Source organism: Aotus nancymaae, unplaced genomic scaffold (genome assembly GCF_030222135.1).
Source record: "Aotus nancymaae isolate 86718 unplaced genomic scaffold, 86718_ANA_hifiasm-v0.15.2.pri h1tg000021l, whole genome shotgun sequence".
NCBI classification, from domain to species: Eukaryota; Metazoa; Chordata; class Mammalia; order Primates; family Aotidae; genus Aotus; species Aotus nancymaae.
Window position 1 is genome coordinate 26,722,587 of NW_026988433.1, and position 24,065 is coordinate 26,746,651.

A 24,065-nucleotide genomic window follows, 5' to 3' on the forward strand; every position below is an offset into this window, starting at 1 on the left:
TGGGTAACAAGAGCGAAACTCCGTCTCAAAAAAAAAAAAAAAACAAAAAAACTTAGAAGTAAAAAACTTAGAAGTAAATCTGAAAGAGGTGCAAGAAGTAAATCTGAAAGAGGTGCAAGACCTTCATGAATAAAATTATAAATCTTTGCTGAAAAACATCAAAGAAAATCAAAATAAATGAAAATAAAATATTCATGGATAAAAAGTCTACATTTTAAGATTACGAATCTTCTCCAAATTGATCTACAGTTCTGATGCAATGCAAATCAAAATCCCAAGAAGATTTATTTTGATGAAAATTGACAAAATAATTCTAAAATTTATATGTAAAAGCTAAGACCCTGAAATAGCCAGGACGCTCCTAAAAACGGTAATGGTACTAATGAATACTAATAGACAAGCTGGCCAATGGATATATCAAAAAGTCCAGAAAAGATCCACACATATAATAAAACTTGTTATATGATAAGAGATGCATTTTGGAACAGTGAGGAAGGAAATGAAAGACTATACAATAAATGGAGCTGGGCCAACCAGTTATTCATTTTTGAAACAAATGAAATTGGATTCCTTACTTCATTCCACTTGAACAAAAGAACAAATACTAAAGACACAAGTTTAAAAAATAAAGAGCACTGTATTAGTCTGTTCTTGCATTGCTATAAATAAATAACTGAGACTGTGTAATTTATAAAGAAAAGAGGTTTAACTGGTTCATGGTTCCACAGGCTGTACAGGAAGCATGATGCTGGCCATCCACTCAGTTTCTGGGGAGGCCTCAGGAAACTTACAATCATGGCAGAAGGTGAAGGGGAAAGCAAGCATGTCTTATATGGCCAGAGCAGGAAGAAGAGAGAGACGGGGAGATGCTACACATTTTTAAACAATCAGATCTCATGAGAACTCTATCAAGAGAATCAGCACTAGGAGGATGGTGCTACACCATTAAAAACTACCCCCTCATGATCCAATTGCCTCCCACCAGGCCCCACTTCCAGCATCGGGGATCACATTTCAACATGAGATTTCGGTGGGGACACAGCTCCAAACTTTATCAAGAACTATTAAAAGGAAGATAAGTTGACAAATGACTGCAACTAATAGCACAAATTAGCACTGAAAAATACTACAAAGTTGGCCAGGGGTGGTGGCTCACAACTATAAAACTAGAACTTCTGGAGGCCGAGGTGGGTAGATCACTTGAGGTCAGAAGTTTGAGACCAGCCTGGCCAACACAGTGAAACGCCATCTCCACTGAAAATATAAAAATCAGCTGGGTGTGGTGGTGTACGCCTGAAATCCCAGCTACTTGGGAGGCTCAGGCAGAAGGATCACTTGAACCTGTGAGGCGGAGGTTGCGGTGAGCAGAGATCATGCCACTGCATTCCAGCCTGGATGACAGAGCAAGACTGTGTCTCAAAAAAAAAAAAAAAAAAACTATACAGTTATTTAAAAAGAATTTAGACTGGAAAAGGATATCTGCAACATACATAGCAAAAAATGAGGATGCAAAATATGTAAAAATCTCCTTGAAATCAATAACAAAAATGGGAACAACCCAAAAGACATTTCAAGAAAACAGGAATGATCAATAAGTACATGAGAAGGGGCTCAACTTCATTAGTAATGTAGAAAATGCAAAATAAGACCAGAAGGAGACGACACTTTGCACCTATTAGACAAAAATCATCAAAAATTCATATACCACTTAATGTAGAAATACCTGGGAAACTAGTTTGACATTCTCCAGTTCAGGTAAAAATTTAACTTGACTCTGATTTGATGACTACGCAATCACCCTTAGAGAAACTCTTGCACATGGGAGCCAGGCGATATAAATAAGAATGCCATTTATTTTTTTACGTCAAGTGGGGAGAAACAATACAAAGTCCTTGATCAGTAGAATGAATGAAGTGGTATTCATCATACTGTAACAGATCTTGACACAATGGATTATAATACAGAAATGAAAATAAACTACAGTGACATGCAACAATATAGATACATCTTAATGTTGAAATAAGAAAAAAATTACAGAAAAATTATATGGTATGGATCTATATAAAGCTCAAAAGTAAGCAAAGCTTATACTGTAATAAATAATTTTAAAACTTTAAAATTAAAAATGTAAATGATATAAATCGAGAAATTAAAAAACACAAAAGTTCAGGATAGTAGGGGAAACTGAAGAACGGAGTACAGGGTATGTAGGTAAATGAAATGGTATTGGTAATACTCTAGTTGTTAAGTTGAGTAGTAGCCTCAAAGAGTGTTCATTTTATTTGTACCCTTCATAACATATAAATATAACATTTTAATTTTTATGTTAAAAATTACCATATATGCTATTAAGCCACAGTGATATTTGAAACCAGTGTGATTATGGAAGCCAAATCAATGGGATGGAACAGTAAGTCACGAAAACAGACTAGATGGCTCTGTTTCCTGAACTGGTAGAGTAGGTTCTATCAGACAGATTCACCAGCAGATGATAATTATAAATTCTGGACAAAACATTTAAAAACTCTTTGAAGGCACTAGGGAGTGTCCAAAAGCAGGGCATTGAGAATGAATGGCACTGGGTACACGTCTCATTTTTAAGGCTTTTCACCTAAGGGTAGGCCATATTAATAAAAAGGGTCCAAGCCACATTGGGAAGCTGAAACTCAGAGAAAGACCTGCCATCTTACTGGATTGAAGAAACAGAAGAAAAAGAGCTAAACTACTGGATCTGAATAGCTGAAAGGTAAAGGGGAATTCCATAAAGGAGAGAACCGAAGGAAGAAAACTCCAAATTATGTATATAAACTTTGCCCAAATCTCTGGCTGATCCCTGAACTCAACATTGAGAGGTGTGGCCCATGTACCTCCCCCCACCCGACTCCTCCTCCCCACTGCCCCGCATCTGGGTGGGGACTATTTGAACAATAGAATAAACATAAGTAATGCTGTGACTTTCAGTCTAGGTCATTAAGGTCACATACTTTCTTGTCTACGGGAAACACTTACTCTTGGATTCCTGAGCCACCTGATGTGACAACTCTGGAAAGGCCTGAGCCTAGCTTTCCAGTCCTTCCCACCATCCTCTAGCAGAACACCAACCAACAAACCTCCATCAACACCACGTGAAACAGAAGAATCAAATAGCCAAGTCCTGCCTGAATTCTTGACTCACAAAATGGTGAGGAATAAAATGGTGGTTGTTTTAAGCCACTATTTGGGGATAGCATGTAATATAGTAACACAAAACCAGAACACCAGCTATATCAAGTTCATTTAAAAAAAAAAAAAAAAAAGCAAAACTAACTAAACAGCTGGCTCACTACAAATAAAAAGCAGGCAGACTTCTTCAATAATATAACAGATATTACAAATATTAAATTCCCCTGTAAAATTAATCCTATCAGTTTTTTTCCCTTTGTACACATCTTTTTTCTTTGCAGTGGAATAAAAAAGCTCAATATATTTGTGATTAAAGTAGTATGGGGGTATATTTGCACTAATTAATTTCTTAAAGAATTCTGAAGTTCGGTGAAATACGTTTAAGCTAAAGATTTTCCAAATTCCATACTGACTATATTCCTGAATGTTTCTGATAGGTAGTTTTTTTTGACCAGAATGAAGAAGGTATTCAAAGCAAATGAATCTTCTCCTCTAGCCAGTGCTAAAGAAGGAATTTCCTAAGTGGAATTGGATTTCATGCTTTTCCTTCTTTATAGTTAAGACATGTCCTTCCACTTTTCTACTAAAACCAACTTTGCGGATAGAAAAGCCTCGATCTTGGATTTGAATTTACCATGTCAGAAGTGTTCTAAAAAGAAAACTTCCTCCTCTGAGAGCTTAATCCTTTCTTACAGTGAGACCCAGCAGTTTCACTCTTAGAAAGAAAGAATATGGGAATGGAAGCAGGTGCAGAGGGGTGAGAGGGGATGAAGAAGCCCATTCCAACAGCTTCCTGTGAAAACTGGCAAAAGGAATTTGAATAAGCATCCTGAACAGAATCGAATGCCCTCAACCTAAACCACAAAAGCTCAGCTCTATTTTAATTAGTCCCTTAAACAATTTTGTCTCAAATTATGACAAAGTTTTTTGGATCCCAAATGAATTTATTGTTGCCCCTTGATTCAAACACTAGGAAATGTCCTTGCTATTAAACAAGTAAAAACTGAGAGCAGAGTCAAGAGAAATACTGCCTCATTATTAAATTTCTCCACTCCTAAAATTTCACTTTAAAAGAAAAAATGCTGTCTAAGTTCACAGAGCAGTGAGAAACCACAAGGCCATCCACACAATAAACCACATTATTTAGGTCAAAAGTAAAATGACTAAAAGGGAAGGAATGTTGGTGATAATATTCAATACCTTGCTAATATAAGGCCTTTCAGCCTGTTTAAGACAGGAGCAGTAAAGAGCAAATCATACTTCAGGAAAAAATGCTGACAGCTCATCAATTGATTTTCAATGAAAATGCTAAAAAAATTAATAAAGAAGTTAAGCTGCTGAAATACAGTTTCACCAATTAGCTTAATGTCAGAGAATTCTAATTAGGCATCCTGAGATTGCTATTTAGTGTTTAAGCCTTCAGAGTGCCAAATTCTCCTTTTCACACAAACTGGTTGCAAAATTAAAGACATTAGGCAGCCTTAATTACATTATCAGAACAGCTGGGATTAGGCAATCTCTGAAGTCAAGACGGCATTCTTTTGTCATAGGGTGGAAATCCCTGGCTTTCCAGGGTGCCGGATTTTGGTGCCATTCCATATCTCACCCATACAAAGCAAGCTGCATTAGAAACAAAAAATTTGCAGACAAAGAACAGAGTAATGCTCAGCAAATAATGAACACATTACCGAAAAAGAAAAGGTAGGTGAAAAGATTAAGCCTGAAATCGGTAGGTTTTGCTAACACCTCTACTGGCGGCTGGCCTGCCAACCCTCTTGTGGCAGCAAGACTGAGGGAAAGCTCTGTGAACCTGCTTGGCCAGTGGAGACAACTCTGTTATCTAAAGCTGAAGCACATTTATGCTCCCTCATCCCATGGGGTGTGAAATTAGCAGCTATTGTTTTTACACATTTTTGCCAATACAATGCCTTTTATGTCTTTACATTGTTTAGAAAGCTATGTTTTCTTGCACATGGGAACCCTCTTTCTAATTCTAGTTTTTTAAGCAACAGGATCGGCTCTCCTTTCCCCCTTCCTTACTCCATTCCTTATTCCTCTAAACAATCAACTTTTTTTTAATGGACTCATTTAACATCACGATTTTTCCCAATTAAAAAATACTAAAAATTGGGACTGATGGTGGTAAGGATACTCATAATTTCTTGCACAGTGGTCAATCTGAAGGTGGTCAAAAACCTACCTACTAAGCAGTGGCCCATTAACCAAACACAGCTTCCTCAGTAGTCCAGATACTACTAATTTTTTTTTCCAAAACCTAAAATTGCTATAATTCCACAATTCTAGTTTTAAAATTTTAGTTGTGGTACTATCTGCTGTGATCATCCCAGCCCCACCATCTCTCATCTGGAAAACTGCTATAGCTCTTAGCTGGTCCACTCTTGGCCTGTTTATCTCCACATCAGATCTTTCTAAACCAAAAATAAGATCATGTCACTCCCCTGACTAAAGCTCTTCAATGGTCCACTGCATGTAGAATTAAATCCAAGTTCCTTTCCATGACACACAGGGCCCCAGACAATCCAGCCTCCACCTGGGTCTCAAATGTCATTTCTTACCACCCTGACACCTCACTCCAGCCACACTGACCCTCTATCAGTTCCTGCAGTCCCTAAACTCATTCCTGCCTTAGAAGATGTGAACTTGCTTGTGTCTCTTGCTGGAATGCAGTTTGCAAGCCTGCATGAGATCAATTTCTCCTTATTCAAATATCAGCCTGCACTTATGTGGAAATGAAGAGATGAATATAAATAGTTCCTGTCCTCAATGAGCTTACAATCTAAAAGGGGAAAGAAGCATGGAAGTAAATAATTATATGTTAATTTAGTATGTAAATAAAGACTTGAATAAATTGCTACTGGCCTAAGGAAGACAGAGCAACTAACTGCACCTAGGAGGTAACAGTTTCAGAAAGGGCTCAAATGATGAATAAGGAAGAGCTCCTCTTTAGAGAGATGGTGAATGGTATATAAGGGAGGGGCAGCTTTGGTAGAAGGAATAACTCAAAGGAATGGAGTGATAGAAGAGCATTATGATATGTTTGGAAAGATGTAAGTGGCTCACCTTGGCATGAGATGAGGCTGGAAAGGCACAGAGGGGCACAATCATCAAGGACCCTGCAGGCTCTGTGAAAGAATCTAAATGTCCTTCTACAGAGGAAATTGTGCTTATGAGTTCCATGAGGGAGTTTCAGGGGAAGGGGAAGGAGGCATAAAAGCCCTTCTGCCCCACCTCAACCAAAAGGGCTCAACTTTTATCTGTTTTAATATTGGGATTCCAACTAAGAGTTCATGCTTTAAAAACTTTGAAACCTACATCTAAAGCTCAAGTCTGCTGCGAATGCTCCTGGGAAAAGGACCTGTGCTTTATCTAATGACACAGAAAATGTCCAGGAATGTGTTGGGATTGCTTTGCACCAAGTGAATAGGCAGGCACATGGCCAGAGCCTCCAGACAGACAGATGGGAGGGGCAGCCAAGAACAAGAGAAGGTACATGGAGTATTCAAATGTATTGATGTTGTATTCATTCTTAAATTGAATGGGAATATAAAAGTATTTGCTTTATGAGACTTAATGCACACACATTATATATAGTGGTGTGTATGCAACTGTTCATAACTAAACAGTACATACATAAGCAGATACATGTCTATTTCTGTAGCAACAGACACATTTAACTGATTAAATTCCCCCTTAAGTCAAAGGGCTTGACAGTAATGGTCAAATAACATTCTCGGACATTATTGCTTTGAAAAATCTGTTTCACATTAATGAGAACAAACTGTTCCTTTATATAATTTCTTCTGAACTTGCAAAACCTGACTTCAAACTTGTCCCTGACAAAGGTCACCAAAGAAGCCCCACTAAGCATAAATTCACACAGAGGCCTGAATAGTTTTCAGGGCAACAGTTTCCAATGGTTTAACTTTAAAATCAGTTAATAAAGAGATTTGTAATGCATACAGTGTCTCTGGAAGGATAGAGTATGGTAAAGGAAAATTGACTTTCTGGAAAGGAGAACTGGGGAACTGAGTAAGATGGAAAGGAGAGTCAGAGGTGGGAGAGACTCACTTTTCACTGTAAACTTTTTTGTTTAAAAATTTTTTTGCTGTGCTACTTCTTTAAAAAAAAATGTTTACTAAGAATGACTTCTGCTATTTTACAATGTTTCTAATTTTTACTAACATTATTTTGTAAAAATCATAACTTTTTTTAAAAATTAAAGATATTTGTTTAAATTGGTAAAGCAAATGAATAACCATATAATAACAAAAGACGTGTCTTGGGCTTTGCAAAATCTCATTCTTTCTAGGCCTGTGTTATCATTCACAGATATATATCTCCAGGGAAAATTCCAGGGGACTCAGGATGTAGTACCTCTAATTAGGACATGCTAGTGCTTTATACAACCATACCCCTAAGTTACCACATCTTTAATTATTAAGGAAACTTGGCACCCTCTTCTCTTCAACCACACCATCATCCCTCTGTGACAACCACACAGACTGATCTCTTAAGTAGAATTGTTACCAACAACACAGACTTGAAATTGCTAAAAGATGATTTGGCTGACACATCATTCCCTAACTTGGCATCTTCCATTAACCACATCACATCTCACTGTAGTGACTTCACAGCTTTCAGAGGGAGCCATTCAAATAGCCTCAGCACAAGAGTGAGAAGATTGCATTTGTGTGTTAAAATAATTTTATTAGTACTGTGGAAGATGAATGAAGTTGGGGTAAGGTTACACTGATGTTGAAGGCCTGTGCTCTTAACAGTTACACTGGAGATAAATTAGAGATGCATTCAGGAAGTGGCACAGGCAGGATTTGATGATTTGACGAACCTGATGCATAGCGTGAAGGAACAGAAAGAGTCTGGAGTGATATAGAGGTTTGTAGCTCAGCAGCATGGGTAGATAGCACTGCTAACTGATTATGACAGCAAATGAAGAAAGAATATCAGAATTAAAAGGAGCTTTAAAGTAAACTATTTTAGAACATGTAATTAATTGATTCATTACTACAACAAATGTGATGAAAACTATATCTGGGGCATCTGATTAGTTGCTAAGTTTATTAAGATGAACAAGAAAGATACAGTCTGTGTCCTCATGAAGCTTCAAGTCTACTGTGAAAATGAAGGGACCTCTGCTGCTTGCAGCATACTGAGTTAGATTCTCTGAGGAGTCTGGTTGCTACAATATGACTAGATTCTGGATAAAACATGCTTCTCATGTATTGCTGGGGTTGCAGGAAGAATAAGAAAACTCTAAGGCACCCTCTCCCCTAACCACCAAGAGTCACAAGATTTAAAAATGAGGTGAAGCCACGGTAGGATGTAGGGAGCAATAAGCAAACCCAAATGGCAGAGTTGTCCTGAGAATAAATACTGATATCAACTTAGGAATCTGGAGACTAAATCAAAGTTCACTGACATGATAAGGGATGTGAACTTGAAACTCATAATCCTCAGAATCATGTAAGAAGACTTAGAAGTTCCAGATCAGCATTAGTCCCTGCAAAAGAAAATAAATATTCCCAAAAGAAAATATCCTTAGTATACCACTCAGGATCTGAAATCAATTAAATATGAGTTCATAAACAAACATAGCTGAACTCACAAGAAACCAAGCTATCTTGAGTAAGAGTAATCAAAAACAACTAACTCAGCACTTTAGAACATGAGATACTGGAATTACTACTATATTTCACTGATTGGAATTTTCTCTCTCTCTCTTTTTTTTTTTTTTTTTTTTTTACTTTTGTAGCCCATTCTGAACATGGGATACATCTTAACACTTAACACTGGGTCATAATTTAACTGGTGATGTGTTTTATTTCTTAGTGAAATAAAAATACTGGTCAATTTTATAATTAATGGCATATTATATTCTAGATGCTTAAATATAATAATCAGATATAGAATAAAAATAGCTATGTAAATCAATGGTGAAATAAAAAATACACACAAAACAAGATGATCAAAATGACCACAAAATTATTCTTCCAACTTTTCTGAATGTTTGAGAATTTTCATCATAAAATGTAAAACCAACAAATTACCAAAAAGTAAACAAGAAAAACTCAATTACTGAACATGGCTGAACAGAAAATGAACTGAGTGCTAAATCAGAAAAAAATCGCTCAGAATGCAGTAAAGGAACAAAGAAATAATAGAAAAAAGAAAACAGAGGTTAAGAGATACGGGAAAAAAATAAGAGTTTAAAACACATTTAGTTGAAAAATCTGAAAAAGAGAATAGAAACAAGGGAGGATAGGCAACATTTGAAGAGATAATAGCTGAGAATTTTTCTGATTAAAGACATCAATCCATGGGTAGCAGGAACAGACACATACCAGGCAAAATAAGAAATTCACACCAAGCCATATCATAAAGAAAATGCAAAATAACAAAAGCCAAAAGAAGATCTTAAAAGCACCTAGAGAGATAAGACAGAACACCTATGAAGGAACTACAATGGCTCTGTGCCATTCAAGGTATGGTATACATCATTCATCTAATCCCATAACAATCCTAAAAGGTACATGGCATGAACCTCATTTTTATAGACGGGAACCTGAGGCAGAAGGAGGTGAAACATCTGCCTAAAGTAAACAAACAAACAAACGAACTAGCAAATGGTGGGAGATAATAAATATCTCTACCACCAAATGGTGAGCGATAATAAATATCAACCTAGAATTGTACATCTATCAAAACTCTCACTCTAAAGGCCTAAACTTAAGGGCTAAAACTGTAAAACTTTAGAAGAAAATATTGGATAAATTTTCATGACACTGAATTTGGATATAATCTCATGAATATGACGTCTAAAGCAATGGCAACAGGAGAAAACAGTAGACAAACAGAACTCTCTTAAAATTAAGAACTGTTGTACATCAAAGGACACTGCCAAGAAAGTGAAGAAACAATCTACAGGATAGAAGAAAATAATTGCAAATCATATATCTGATATATGTATGTATCCAGAATATACCAAGAACTCCTACAACTCAACAACAACAAGAAAAAAATTTTTAAATGGGCAAAGGACTTGAATAGACATTTCATTTCTTCAAAGAAGGTGGATAACATAATCAGTTTTTAGGGAAATGCAAATCAAAATAGCAAAGAGGACACTTGTTTATAGTACAGGAGCTCAAACAAGAAGGCAGAACATTGCTTTGTTAGACTGCAAGTAGGAACATGTGTATAAAGTGACTGAAATTTTTTGCAGCTCTACATATGCCTGCAAATGGCCAATAAAATGGCTGTTGAGTACAGATTTGGAGGTTACAAATAATTTTAGCAAGCAGACAAATTTGCAAAGATGGAATGCACAAATAATGAGGCTCAACTGTATAATCTAGACAAAATGTCAGATAAAACAAGTACTTGAAATGCATTGCAGAGTATCAGGAAGCAGGAAGAAACTGAAGAAAAGGAATGCTTATCAAAAGAAATAGTTTGGAGAGAGTTTCCGATTTTAAGGCTTTTCACCTAAGGGCAGGCAGTGGTCCTTGTCAAATCAGAAAGCTAAAACATGAGAAAGTAAGTTGCACTCTTACTGGATTGAAGAACCAAAAGAAAAATATCTGAGCTACCTCAGCAGCTGGAATGTAAGTGAGGAAATTCCAAATTCCATATTTAAACTCTGTCTAAATCCCCAGTTGACCCCAGCTATGACTGAAAGAACTAAACAAATATTTTCGCTGATGTTTGCTGCAAGGAGGCAGGATTCAGAGGTTTTTCAGCCAAGTTCACTGTCTTAAAACAAAAAAAACTGGAACACTCTTTAGAGGAATACAGCAGAATCCAGAGCCTCTACAACTTATCCACAATGTCTATCAGGTCGCAATCCAAAATTATTAGACATAAGAAGAAACAGAAAAACATCAGCCACATTCAAGAGAAAAGCTAATGAAGAGACTGACCCCCAAATGACGGAGATGTTGAAATTAGCAGACAAAGGTTTTAAAGTAGCTATTAAAATACAAGGATGTAAATAAAAATATGCTTGTGATGGATGAACAAATAAGAAATCTCCATAGAGAAACAGAAGCTATGAAAAAATACCCAAATGAAATTTCTAAAACAGAAAAATACAGTATCTCAACTAAAAAATTAACTGGAGCTTTTTAGATACTTGCTAGCCAAAGATTTTTGGATGCTTGCTAGCCGGCTGAAAGAGATATACACTCTCTAGATAAAATGTCATTTATCAGCTAAGGCTTAAAATGGGATTAGAGATATCCTCACTAACCTACCTCTACCATGTCACCAAAACAATCGGGATTGTTTCCTTGATTGTTGTCTCTCCCCCTCACTTGGACTATAAGGAGTAAAAGAAAAGGGGCTTTTGTCTGTCTAACTCCCTCTTCTATAACTAGTACTTAGGAGTATGCCTAGAACACAATAGGTCTTTAGCAAATATTTGTTAAACGAATAAATGATATTACTTAAAGTCAAACTTCACTTTGTATATTATACAAAATGAGAGTAAACATCCCAACAAAAGATATACGTCATGTACTATTAACATCTAAAAAATTAATGTTTTTATAGTTAAAGGAATTCTAAGAAATAAGTTGGATATGAAATATTTATACTTCAAACATGCATACTATATTTCATTCAAATGTTTCTTCCTCTTATGTGAAATGAAAACCAAATTAATTTTCATTAAGGAAAATAAGATTTCTGACATAAAATAATTAAATCACCTGTCCTGCCAATTCCAGTCGCTTATTACCATAATAATCTCTGTCGTCAACTTTATTATCTCCTTGGGCCAGAATTACTCTTCGCACCATCACTGCAGTATAGATACATTTGGCTCGGAAATTGAATTCCTTAACCTGTTAAGTCAGAAATTGGAGAAAAATTTTGAGAAAATGGACACTAAAATTTAATGTACCTCAAGAAAAATATCAATATTGTAACATTTAAGTAAGAAAATACTGAATTGTTATGATTCTCTCCATTCAAATAAATTCAACTAGTCTGGAAACTTCCTGAGCTGAGAAGATGACTTTTCATCATTGTCCTCAGTACCTGTGAGTACCTTTGTGTCAAACATGACTACTATCAATTTCTTCCCATCCCATATACTTCATGCCATTTCTTCATTAAAGGTGGAATCCATCACTCCCTTGGGATTGGCCTATGATTAGTTTAACCAAGAGAATACAGCAGAAATGATAACAAGCCAATTCCAGAATTCACTTTTAAGTCAAATGGCAGTTTCCTCTTCCTTTTTCTTAGAGTCCTCAGACACTACATGAGAAGTCCAAAACACTACTGTGCAGAAAGAGAGGCTACATTTCATTTAATAAAATCTCAAAGAAATGGAAAATCAAGGAGGGGCCAGAGATGTAAGTGAAGATGTCATCTTGAATGTCCAGCCCAGGTGAGCTTCCAGATCACTCTAGCCTCAGCTGTTACCTGTCTGCAACTTCGTAAGAGACCTGAAATGAGAACTCCCTCCTCCAACTGAAGTTAAGTCCAATCAAACCACAGAATCATGAGATATACAATAAATAGTTACAATAAGCCATTAAGTTTTAGAATTGTTTGTTATGCAGTGATAACAAGAATTGTACTAAAATGTTGGCTGGCATGCAACAAATATCTGCTGAATGAATGAACAGATGAATGAATTTGTAGCAAATGTTCTAGTCAATCTTCTCTAGTAGAAACACTGAAATCCATATGAATGAATCTGGCTCAATCAGTAAGTTGACTCAGAACTGGTAAAATAATTGCACTGGTTTGTTTGGAGAGACAAAAACACTGAAGTAGATCTTTTCCCTACATCTAAAAAGGCAAATTTTGAGAATGTAGCCTGAGCTTCTGCCAGTTCCAAGGAATATTTATAGCCTTTTCCACAGATGATACATACTATTATAAGATTTCCTTTTTATTTACCTTAATCATTTAGTAAAATCCCAATGAAATCCCTTTTATTAATTTATCACTATGACAATAAACAGATTGCATTTCAAGAAAAAAAAAAAAGCTAGTATTCTCCTTCATACACTTTGTTGTTGCTGCTAAGTAATTCCACTAAATAATGTAGGATGTTAGAATTCTGTATGTGTTTCAAAAACTCCATTTTCTTTTAAAGGAAGTTTTATTTCTTCTCTAGGTCAATTTACTCTCTATTACTGAGAACTCTGGACTGTGTTAAAAGAAATGTTTGAATGTGGTAAAAGAAAAAGTAGCCCTAAAAGCTACTTTGTTATCTTGTACCCACAAAACAATTACATCAATAAGAAGTTCTTTAAAAAGAAAAGTCTCTTGTCCATCCTCAAAAAAACCCCCTGTATAATCGTAACACCAGTTACCAAAATACCAAGCAGAAAAACTCAGTGTCTGGGCAGCTATAAGTAATTTACAGTTTCAACTGCTATATCAAAAGCTATATGGTCCTCCATTTAAGTACATCTAATTTACATTTTATTGTTCTAATATTAATGTGGCCAAGTTACATGAAACATCTAACTCTTCTAGTTATCTTTCTTGTTAATGATAAAAATGAACCAAACTTCCATTAACAAAATTTTCAATTTTTAACAAAGCCCATTTCACATTTTCCTTTTGCATAAATACTGGTAGATTCTCTCAAGATGTTTATAAGTAGAAATAAATATGGATATTTATAGAAAATGCCCCTACTGAACTGTATAATGCCACTCCTTGATTAGAGGTGCAGTCCATCACTCCTTTGGGACTGAACCCTACTCATTTCACTCCCCTTTTTAATGACTATATGCTGAAAAGCAAACTTTAGGTCTAACCTGAAATGAGTTAATTTTTCCAGGACTGTTCCCAAAGTCATATGGTGAGTGGGAATCCTCTCAATCTAGAGGCTGATAAAACTTTTTGGGAGAAAGCTAAGAGTGGTTCATATACTCCTTTGTGGGATATTAACCTGTGGATTATCTGAAAGAGGGGGAGAAAAAAGCACTAACAATGAACCCAGAATGCTGAAACAGAATTGTTGCCTGTTTCAGAACTCTGGGGACCTTTTAATATTACATTAGAGGAAAGAGTGGTCTGGGACTTAGGCATCTTGAAGCCTAATCACCCTTACAGCAGTGGTTTCTAAACTTTAACATGCATTAGAATCATCTGGAGGGCTTGTTAAGCAAGATGCAGACTGCTGGAACCCAACCCTAGAGTTTCTGATTCAGTAGGTATAGGGTAGAGTTCAAGTATTTCTTACAAGTCATCCGGTGATGCTGATGTTACTAGTACAGGGAGAACCACAGTCCCCAAGGAACTGAAAGGCCAGGATATTAAGACCAAGGCCTCTTCTGCAGTAATATGTTTAATCATCTTTAAACAGCCAATTTTAAACTAAGCTTCATTCTATGCAATTAATACTATAAAATCACATACACCACAAAAACGGATTTGATCTGCTAGTTGTATTCTTTCTAATAAGTACATAATTACTTACATAAAAAATGGCCCTGTATCACTGAAAATCATCCTACATATCACACTTAGGTAAATAATGTCCTAAACAATTCTGGAAAACGAAGATCTTTTCCCTGGTCCATCTATTCTGACTTTATTCCTCACTGGATTGTGTATAACCAAGCTTTTAAAATGGTAATTTAGGCTCCATGCAACCACAGAAAAGTGCAAATGATTGTCTTTATCAGTCTAATTAAACAAATGTTAGTATCGGCAGGACTCTATCAACTAAACCTCTTTCATTAAGCCAACATTCTTCTCAGTTACAGTATGACGGTAAGTGCAGCTCCTAATAGCAACATGGGGAGCTGTGCAAAATATAGAACTTTACGTATATTATATATCTGAATCATCACAGAAACCCTGCGAGAAAGTGGAATTACTTTTATCATACAAAGAAAAAACTGAAGCTCATAAAAGTTCAGATTTGCCCAAAGTTAATCAGGTAGGATGTAAGAAACCAGAATTTGAACAATTACATCTCAGGCTCCAAAAGTTCTTGTTGTTTCCTCTATCGTTTTTGCTCTTATGAGTTTCAGACTCTTTCTAATCATCCAAAAGAGCTTAAAATTCAATTCAGACCCAGCTTTAACATTCAGAATTTTCTAAGTCTTTGGATTAAATCAAGGACGTGCACAAATGGTAGCCAAGGGGCAGAATGAGAGAACTGTATTATTTGGATTGAAAGGTGTTTTAATACAGGAAAATCAGATCTGAATGCGTTCAGGTGATTACTCTTGACTTCCACAGATCCCTTGACCTTCCATTATTTTACAGTCAGCCCCTGAAGGTAGTGTTTGCAACCCTTGAATTAGATTATTCATGGATGGAACACATGGTAACTCCTTACAAACCAGACTATTTAGTTAACAAGATAATCTAACAAATAATAATTCTATAACTTAGTAAGAGTAGCATATACATAAGTGGGAAGAAAACTGAGGGCTGCTTCTTTCTAATATCACACATGCCGATATGGTTTATCTCTGCTTAATAATAATAAAAAATAAATACTATACACTAGTTCAAAGGTCAGAAGATAGGTTCGAGCCCTTACTCTTACTGCTAACCAGCTCGATGATAATGCAAATCATCTAAGCATGTTTGGACCAGGGAATCTTCACAGTAAGTGAAGGAAGTTGGATAATGTAAACTTTAAAATTCAAAGTCTAGAAGATGAACTCATCCAGTAAGCATTTTTAAAACTATCTGTTGTGGTGATGGTTGTACAATAATGTGAATATACTTAAGTCCAGAAAATTGTACACTTAAAACAGTAAACTTTATGTTATACATATTTTACCATTAAGCATATTTTATCATACAATAAGCATAAGCATATTTTATATAAGCATATTTTACCATACAATAAAAAACTGTATGGGCAAGGCATGTACGCTTATTTTCATTTACTTAAAAAACATGTAAGATACCAACTCGGTCCTTCAAAACCATGAAATCTAGTAACAGTACTAATATATGTATGAATATAAAAATAACAATAATTTAAGACTGAAAGAGTAACCACAAGAGAGTAAACATGATAATGGTGATACAGTTAACATTCTCTGAGTGTCAATAAACTGCAGATAATGGAATATTATTTCTGGTGGGACAGTACAGTCCTCCTTAGAATTTTCTCTTGAGGAATTAGACTTTAAATGAGGGAAACTCATCACAGTTCTTTAACAGGAAATTCACAGACGCCACAGTCATTATTCACAGTAACAAAGGTATATAACTCACTGGGACATGGGTCAGAATGGTGGAAGCCAGAAGCTCTCTTGCTTCTTCTATTTTGGTTTTCTTTGGTCCACCTCCCCACATCCTTTGCCTTCTTACTTTGTTCCCTATATATTTTAATGCCTATAAAAAACAGATTATAATAATGTTTGAATGACATCATTGGATTTAGTAAGCACCAAACCATACATACACTATGAGCAAAAGCGATAAAGACCCTGGTTATAGAGAAAGCTGTACTGGGTCTAGTTGAAAATCAACATTTATCATAAATCAATGATAAAACAGCATAGCACACTGTCTAATACACTGATTCCCTTTTCATTTTTTGTTTTCTTACTAAAAAATTGATACGTTGTCATTGTAGGAAATTTAGAAAATACAGACATAAGTAAAATATGTGTGTATGTGCGTGTAGACATATAGCAGCCATCAGTCCTTCACCCAGAGAAAATCACAAATTTTATAGTGGTACTTTTTCCCTCCCAAAAATGAATCATATCATTTAAGACCTCTACACTGAAAGCTACAAAACAGTGCTGAGAGAAAACAAAACCTAAATAAATTGAGGGTCATGACATGTTCATGGATTGGATGATTCAATGGTATTAAAAGTGGCTTAATGTTAAAATTCTCTCCAAACTGACCAATACATTCGTAATTGTTAATTATACCCTTAGCAGGCTTAAAAAGCAAAAACTGATTAATTCTAAAATTCTAGATTCTAAAATTGACATGGAAATGCAAAGGACCTGGAGTAGCTGAAACAATGCTGAAAGAAAAAGGTTGGAATACTATATTACCTGAATTTAACTATAAAGCTACAGTAATCAAAAGTCTGATACTGGCTGGCATAAGGATAGACAAATAAATCAATGAAAGAGAATAAAAAGTTCAAAAATAAATATATACTAAGTGGTCAGTTGACTTTTGATGAAAGTACCATAGCAATTCAATGAGGAAGGAAAAGTCTTCTCAACAAATGGTGTTGAAACAAGTATCCATAAAGTAAAAAATTAATCTTGACCCCTACCTCACAACAAACATAAAAATTAGATTAAGATGAATTTTAGACCTCACTATAAAAATTATTAATAAAACTATAAAGCTTCAAGAAGAAAACATTGAAGAACATAGTCCTGATCTTGGGGTAGGCAAGATTTCTTTAAACAGAACACAGAGAGCAATAAATATAAAAAACAAACAAATAAAAAATACCTTCTGATAAATTTTTTTCAAAATTAAAAGATAGAATTAAGAAAACAAATAGGGAGGCAACAGACTGGGAGGAAATACATAAAGCTAACAAGGAAGTTACATCCAGCATTTGTTTTTAAAAGGACTCGGAAACTCAGTAATAAAAAGACAACCCACTAAGGAAAATGGACATTTGGCTCACACTCCACAGAGAAGAAAACACAAATAGCCAATAAACACATAAGCAAGAGTTCAACACCATTTGTTATCATAGAAATGAAAACTAAAACCACAATGGGATACCACTATACACCCATTAGAGTGGCTAAAATTAAAAAAACTGACAACACCAGATATTATGAGGATATGAAGCAATCAGAACTTTCTATCAGGCTGGATGCAGTGGCTCAGGCTAATCCCAGTACTTTGGGAGGCTGAGGTGGGCAGATCACCTAAGTACGGAGTTCAAGACTAGCCTGGCCAATATGGTGAAACCTTGTCTCTACTAAAAACACAAAAAGATTAGCCAGGTGTGGTGGCACACACCTGTAGTCCCAGCCACTTAGGAGGCTGAGGCAGGAGAATCGTTTGAACCCGGGAAGCAGAGGTTGCAACGAGCTGAGATCATGCCATTGCACTCCAGCCTGGGTGACAGAGTGAGACTCTGTCACAAAAAAAAAAAAAAAAAGAACTCTCATATACTGCTGGTAGAAATGCAAAATAGTACAATCATTTTGGAACAAGTATATATAAAAGTTACATACATATCTGCTCTCTGATTCAGCAATTCTATTCTTAGGTGCTCATCCATGAGAAATGAAACATGTCCACACATCCACACAAAGATTTGTTTATACAGTCTTTTTCGTAATTGCTAAAGACTGAAAAAAACACCAAGTGTCTATCAATAGGAAAACAGATAAACTGTGGGATATTCATACAATGAAATACTATACAGGAATAAAAAGAAATGAACTACTTGGATAACTGATGTCAAAAGGAATGAAAAGGAACAACTTGGATAAATCTGACAATAAGCTCAGCAAAAGAAGCTAAACACAAAAGAGTATATATGGCCTAATTTCATATATAAAGCTCTAAAACAGGCAAAACTAATCTATGGTGCAAAAATCACTAATCTGCGGTGCCTAATTCCATATATAAAGTTCTATAATAGGCAAAACTAACCTATGGTGCAAAAATCAGAGAAGAGAAGAAAAAAATCAGAGGGTAAAGGTAAAGACTGACTAGGAAGAGGCATGAGGGAATTCTGTGGGATAAAGAAATATTCTATATCTTATAAAGTCATACAATTAAGATTTATACATTTTAGTGTACATAAATTTACTTAAAATAACAAAGTAAGGGTGTTGACAACTTCTGAAGGTAGGCGTTGGATACATGAGCATTTATAACACTATTCTATGTACTTTGTATAGGTTGAAATTTTTCCTAATTAATAGTGTTTAAAGAAGAGCAGTATGTCGTTCTTATTTTGGAACAATGTACTCTTTTTTTTTTTTTCTTTTGAGACAGGGTTTCACTCTGTTGTCCAGGCTGGAGTTCAGTGTGTGATGCCAGTTCACTGCAGCCTCAACTTCCTGGGCTCAGGCAATCCTCCCACCTCACTCACCCTCCCAAGTAGCAGAACTACAGGCACAGGCCACCATGCCCAGCTAACTAAAAAACAACAACAAAAACCTTTGGCAGAGATAGGGTCTCACTATGTTGCCTAGACTGGTCTCAAACTCCTGACCTCAAGTCATCCTCCTGCCTCGGCCTCCCAAATGGAAAGATAACAGGCATGAGCCACCTTGCCTGTCCAAGAATGAACTTAAAAAAAAAAAAAAGACTTTCAGTTTAACAGAAGAAAAGGCTGGGATCTTTGATTCTTTATCTTGGAATTCCTGCCCAATTACCTGCTTGGGAAATTCCTTTTTCATACTTCAAAACCTCAATCAGGTATCACTTCTTCTTCGAAGGCTTTCCTAACCCCACTCCTCTTTCTCTGCAATTTTAATTCCTTATGCATTCAGAATTTCGTAGTTTCATTCATGTTCACATCATATTCTGTTTTAATGATCTATTTACATGTATGTTCCTCCTACTAGACTTCGTGGGTGGGAATTCTGTCATCTTTTTCTTTGACTCTTTCAATGACTACCACAGTGTTTGAAATTGAACGAAACTCTGTCCCCATGATAAGATTTGGACTTCAAATCTAAATCTTTCCCATTAAAAGGCCATTAGAGTGTAAGATAAACTAAGACCCTGAAAAGACTTGCTGCAGTGAACTAGTAGTAAGTAGTAACTAAGTAACTGAAGAAAGCAGGTCAGTTGACAGGAACTGTAAGTAGACAGGCAGTTCAGCAGTCCCTAAACCAAGCTGTCTTCAATAAATTTTGGCCTTCTAGTTTCCTTGTGAAAAAGGCTAAGATTTTTCACTTCTTTGAGGGAGAAATAGAGGAACGCAGGTGAGCAGGGTATCCCTTGTGATGCATGGGCCAAGATGACATGCCTAGTGCATCCTATCCCCTGCTAAAGCTAATACTTCTCTATCTAGTAGAGCCCAAGACAATGATGACATAAAACATACATTACCAACACAGAAAGAAGGCTTCAGGAAGAGAAGAAATGTGAGAGAGACTACAAAGGGAGGTATTAAAAACAAAAAAACAAAACCCCACAGATTTTTTTTTTTTTTGAAATGGAGTCTTGCTCTGTCACCCAGGCTGGAGCACAGCAGCATGATCTTGGCTTACTGCAACCTTCACCTCCTGGGTTCAAGTGATTCTCCTGCCTCAGCCTCCCAAGTACCTGGGATTACATGTGCCCACCACCACACCTGGCTAATTTTTGTATTTTTAGTAGAGGCAGAGTTTCACCATATTGGCCAGGCTGGGTCTTGAACTCCTGACCTCAAATGATCCAACCACCTCAGCCTCCCAAAGTGCTGGGAATACAGGCATAAGCTACCATGTCCGGCCAAAAAAACAAAATCCCACAGGTTTTAAGCAATCCATTAAAGTGCCACACCTTCCAAAGTTCTATTCTATAAAATAAAGTGTGATACTGTTTGGATCTATGTCTCCACCAAATCTTATGTCAAATTGTAGTCCCCAGTGTTGGAGGTGGGGCCTGGTGGGTGGTGGCTGAATCATGGGGATAATTTCTCATGACTGGTTTAGCACCATCCCCTTGGTGGTGTCCTCCTGCAGTGAGTTTTCCTGATCGGGTTGTTTAAAAGGGTGTGGCACCACCCCACCTCGTACTCTCTTGCTCTCGCTCCCACCATAAGAGATACCTTACCCCACGTTTGCCTTCTGCCATGATTGGGAGCTTCTTGAGGTCTCCCCAGAAGCAGAGGACACTATGGTTCCTATATAGGCTGCAAAACCATGAGCCAATTACACCTCTTTTCTTTATAAATTACCCAGTCTCAGGTATTTCTTTTTTTGAGACAAAGTCTCATTCTGTCATGCAGGCTGGGGTGGCACAATCAAGGCTCACTGCAGCCTTGACCTCTCAGGCTCAAGTGATCCTCCTGCCTCAGACTCCCAAGTAGCTAGGACCACAGGTGCATGCCACCACCCCTGGCTAATTTATTTTCATTGCTTGTAGAGATGGGGGTCTTACCATGTTGTCCAAGCTGGTCAGGTGTTTATAGCAATGTGAGAACAGACTAATACAAAGTGTTCTACTTACTACAGTTTCATTTAGAATAGCATAGAATATTCACGTTTTCATGACTTATAATATATGTTCTACATACCAACTATTTTGGATTACTTGCATCTCTATATCCTTTTGTTAGTATCAATAGCTAACATGTGCCTTAATCCAGCATACAGAGTACAAGCACTTTCAAAGTTACACTTCCCTTTTAAGGAAAAGGAACATTTGTCTTGCTTATGTTAACTTCCCTCCATCTTTTCACTAACCTGATTTAATTCAGTTAGCTGAAATTTTCTGTCAGAACCTATTTAACAGAAATAAATGAATCATTTTTCAACCTACAGTTTGGGTCCTGCTCAAACAGCTTTACAATGTTAGGGTTATTTGACCCCAATGACGATGTTTAAAATAAAATGCATAATAATAATGGATTTCATTGAAGCCACTGGGGGAACCATTAAGGTAAACTGCTCGTGTAGAGCACTACACAGCTTTAAAGAATAGGTTATCTCCCAAAATGAAACCAATTATTCCTGTTGGCAGGGTAGATTCTACATTTTCTGCTTCCTGGATATTTCTTAATGTTTTCTCTTCATGTTCTTGGAACCCTTGGACAATATGAATTTAGTGTACAACAAAGATTCATGCCTACCAAATATTTCATTTTTGATAAAGGCCAAAAATAGAATCTCCTAAATACAAACCATCCTTCCTGGTGCTGCCTGCCCTCTAACTGCAGTCACCTATTAATTAACTATAAAAAAAGAGGAAGGCAGTGATAAGAATAACCCTTACTGATTTTGTTTTTGAATTACATATACTGACTTATTCCAATCTTCTAAAATATCTGGCGTAGTCTACAAAAATATCAATACTGATTTGATTTCAGAATACATACTAACATATATAAGTGGGAAATGCTTTCTCTACAAGCATCCTGGGTGAAGAGAAAAAAGCAGCCTGGAGTTTACATATGTCATATGTAACCCACAAAATAGACAATGTACATGTGGATAGGCAAGAAATGACTATTGTGGTTCTATAGTAGAGAATTCCCACCTCCCAGGATGGCTATGAGGGATGTTACCTTTGATTTATACTTAGGAAAGCATTTGCAAATATGGGACTAAAATCCTAAGTATGGCTGCTGGGGCTCCCTCCATGTGGGAAGGGAAGTACTATTATTTTTATTATGATATGTCTGTGTGTGTGTGTATTTCTCAATCTTCATCTTTGAGTCTTGTCCTAAAATTCCCAGGGTCCAACCAGGAGTGCCTGAGCAGGTCCATGAAGGCTCTGCAGTGGTAAAAGGGACTACTCCTAGGTTTTCCTTGCTATCTAAAGCAGCACTGGGAATTCAGGAAAAGAAACAGAAACCACATACAGCTGGATGCCTAAAGCAACTAAAGTAGGGAATAAAAAAAGATATTAAAGAATGCATGTACACACATGCGCTCGCATACACACACACACACACACCCATATACACGAGAGTTGCCATAGTTTAAAAAAATATATTATCATTCAGGCAAATAAGGAAAAAAATAGTACTTTCTATTATATCAAAACAAACACCTCTTGGCCATATATACCTATTCTAAGTTAGGCACATAGGCTCCTAATTTGTCTGGGCAAACTCCATCCTCCAATCCCTACAAAAGTGAGTTAAAGAAACTTCATTCCTTCCATCTCCCCAATACCTTTCCCAAATCTATGAGCCCAAAGCCATCAATCCAATGAGCTTTATCAATGAGTGGCATCAAGTTTCCAATTCCATTTCATAGCTAAGGACAACATGAAAAGACACACCTGCATCTGTGTGAAAATCTGAGCTTTCTGGCACTCTTCCAGACTGGGCCCAAATGCAGCCATCACGTGCTCCTCAGTTCCAATCATCTGCACAATTTCCTGGTCACTCTCAACACCCATGGCCTAGGAAGGAAAGAAAAGATAGAAAGAGTGTTGGCTTTGTGTTAACTCACTGACATTTGCTTATGCTAATTTGGCATTGTTTGTGGGTATTACTTCTAAGCAAAAGCTAGCTCTTCTCTCAGAAACGGTGCCATCTGGCATTGGCAGCCTTGCCCAAGCTGCAGAAGAACCTGAAACAGAAATTTTGATTAAAAAGTGGAAAACAAACATTCTCAAACATTTTTTGCATGTGTACTATCTGCTAAAATTTTTAAATACTCTAAGAGTTTCATCACGAGCAAAGGAGGCTGGGAGGTACAGTAAAGACAACTGGTCATAATTACAAAGGCAAACTGCAAAGAAAAACAACCAAAAGGCAGTGAATCTGAAAAGATGCATTGCTGAAAATAAGCAGAATCCCAATTAGTCTTGCCATAAAATTAATTTTTCTGAGAACTGTCTAATTACTCATATTTAGGCTAAAAGAATTTTTCCTAAAACATGTTTTACCTCACTATTCTAGAGATATCAAACTATACTTCATGCAGGTTTTAAAGGAGACTTTTAAAAAGCAGAAACACAAGGGCTGCACAGTAGCTCACGCCTGTAATCCTAGCACTATGGGAGGCTGAGCTGGGTGGATCACCTGAGGTCAGGAGTTCGAGAACAGCCTGGCCAACGTGGTGAAACCCCATCTCTACTAAAAATACAAAAATTAGCCGGACGTGTTGGCACATGCCTGTAATCCCAGCTACTCGGGAGGCTGAGGCAGGAGAATCGCTTGAACCCTGCGGGGGCGGAGGTTGCAATGAGCTGATATTGCACCATTGCACTCCAGCTTGGGCAACAAGAACAAAACTCTGTCTCAA

At 36.6% G+C, this 24,065-nt stretch overlaps 1 protein-coding gene across 3 annotated transcripts in view; it reads right to left on the reverse strand.

Moving 5' to 3' along the window:
• Positions 1-24,065, reverse strand: part of POLR3B (RNA polymerase III subunit B) — a 132,517-nt gene that overhangs the window by 73,912 nt on the left and 34,540 nt on the right. For all 3 annotated transcript variants that reach the window (XM_064379896.1, XM_064379898.1, XM_064379897.1), the window contains exons 10-12: positions 23,095-23,217; positions 16,417-16,536; positions 11,910-12,044 (exon numbers count right to left, since the gene is read on the reverse strand). In XM_064379896.1, the coding sequence (XP_064235966.1) occupies positions 11,910-12,044; positions 16,417-16,536; positions 23,095-23,217 (378 nt within the window). The remainder of the gene's footprint in view (positions 1-11,909; positions 12,045-16,416; positions 16,537-23,094; positions 23,218-24,065) is intronic.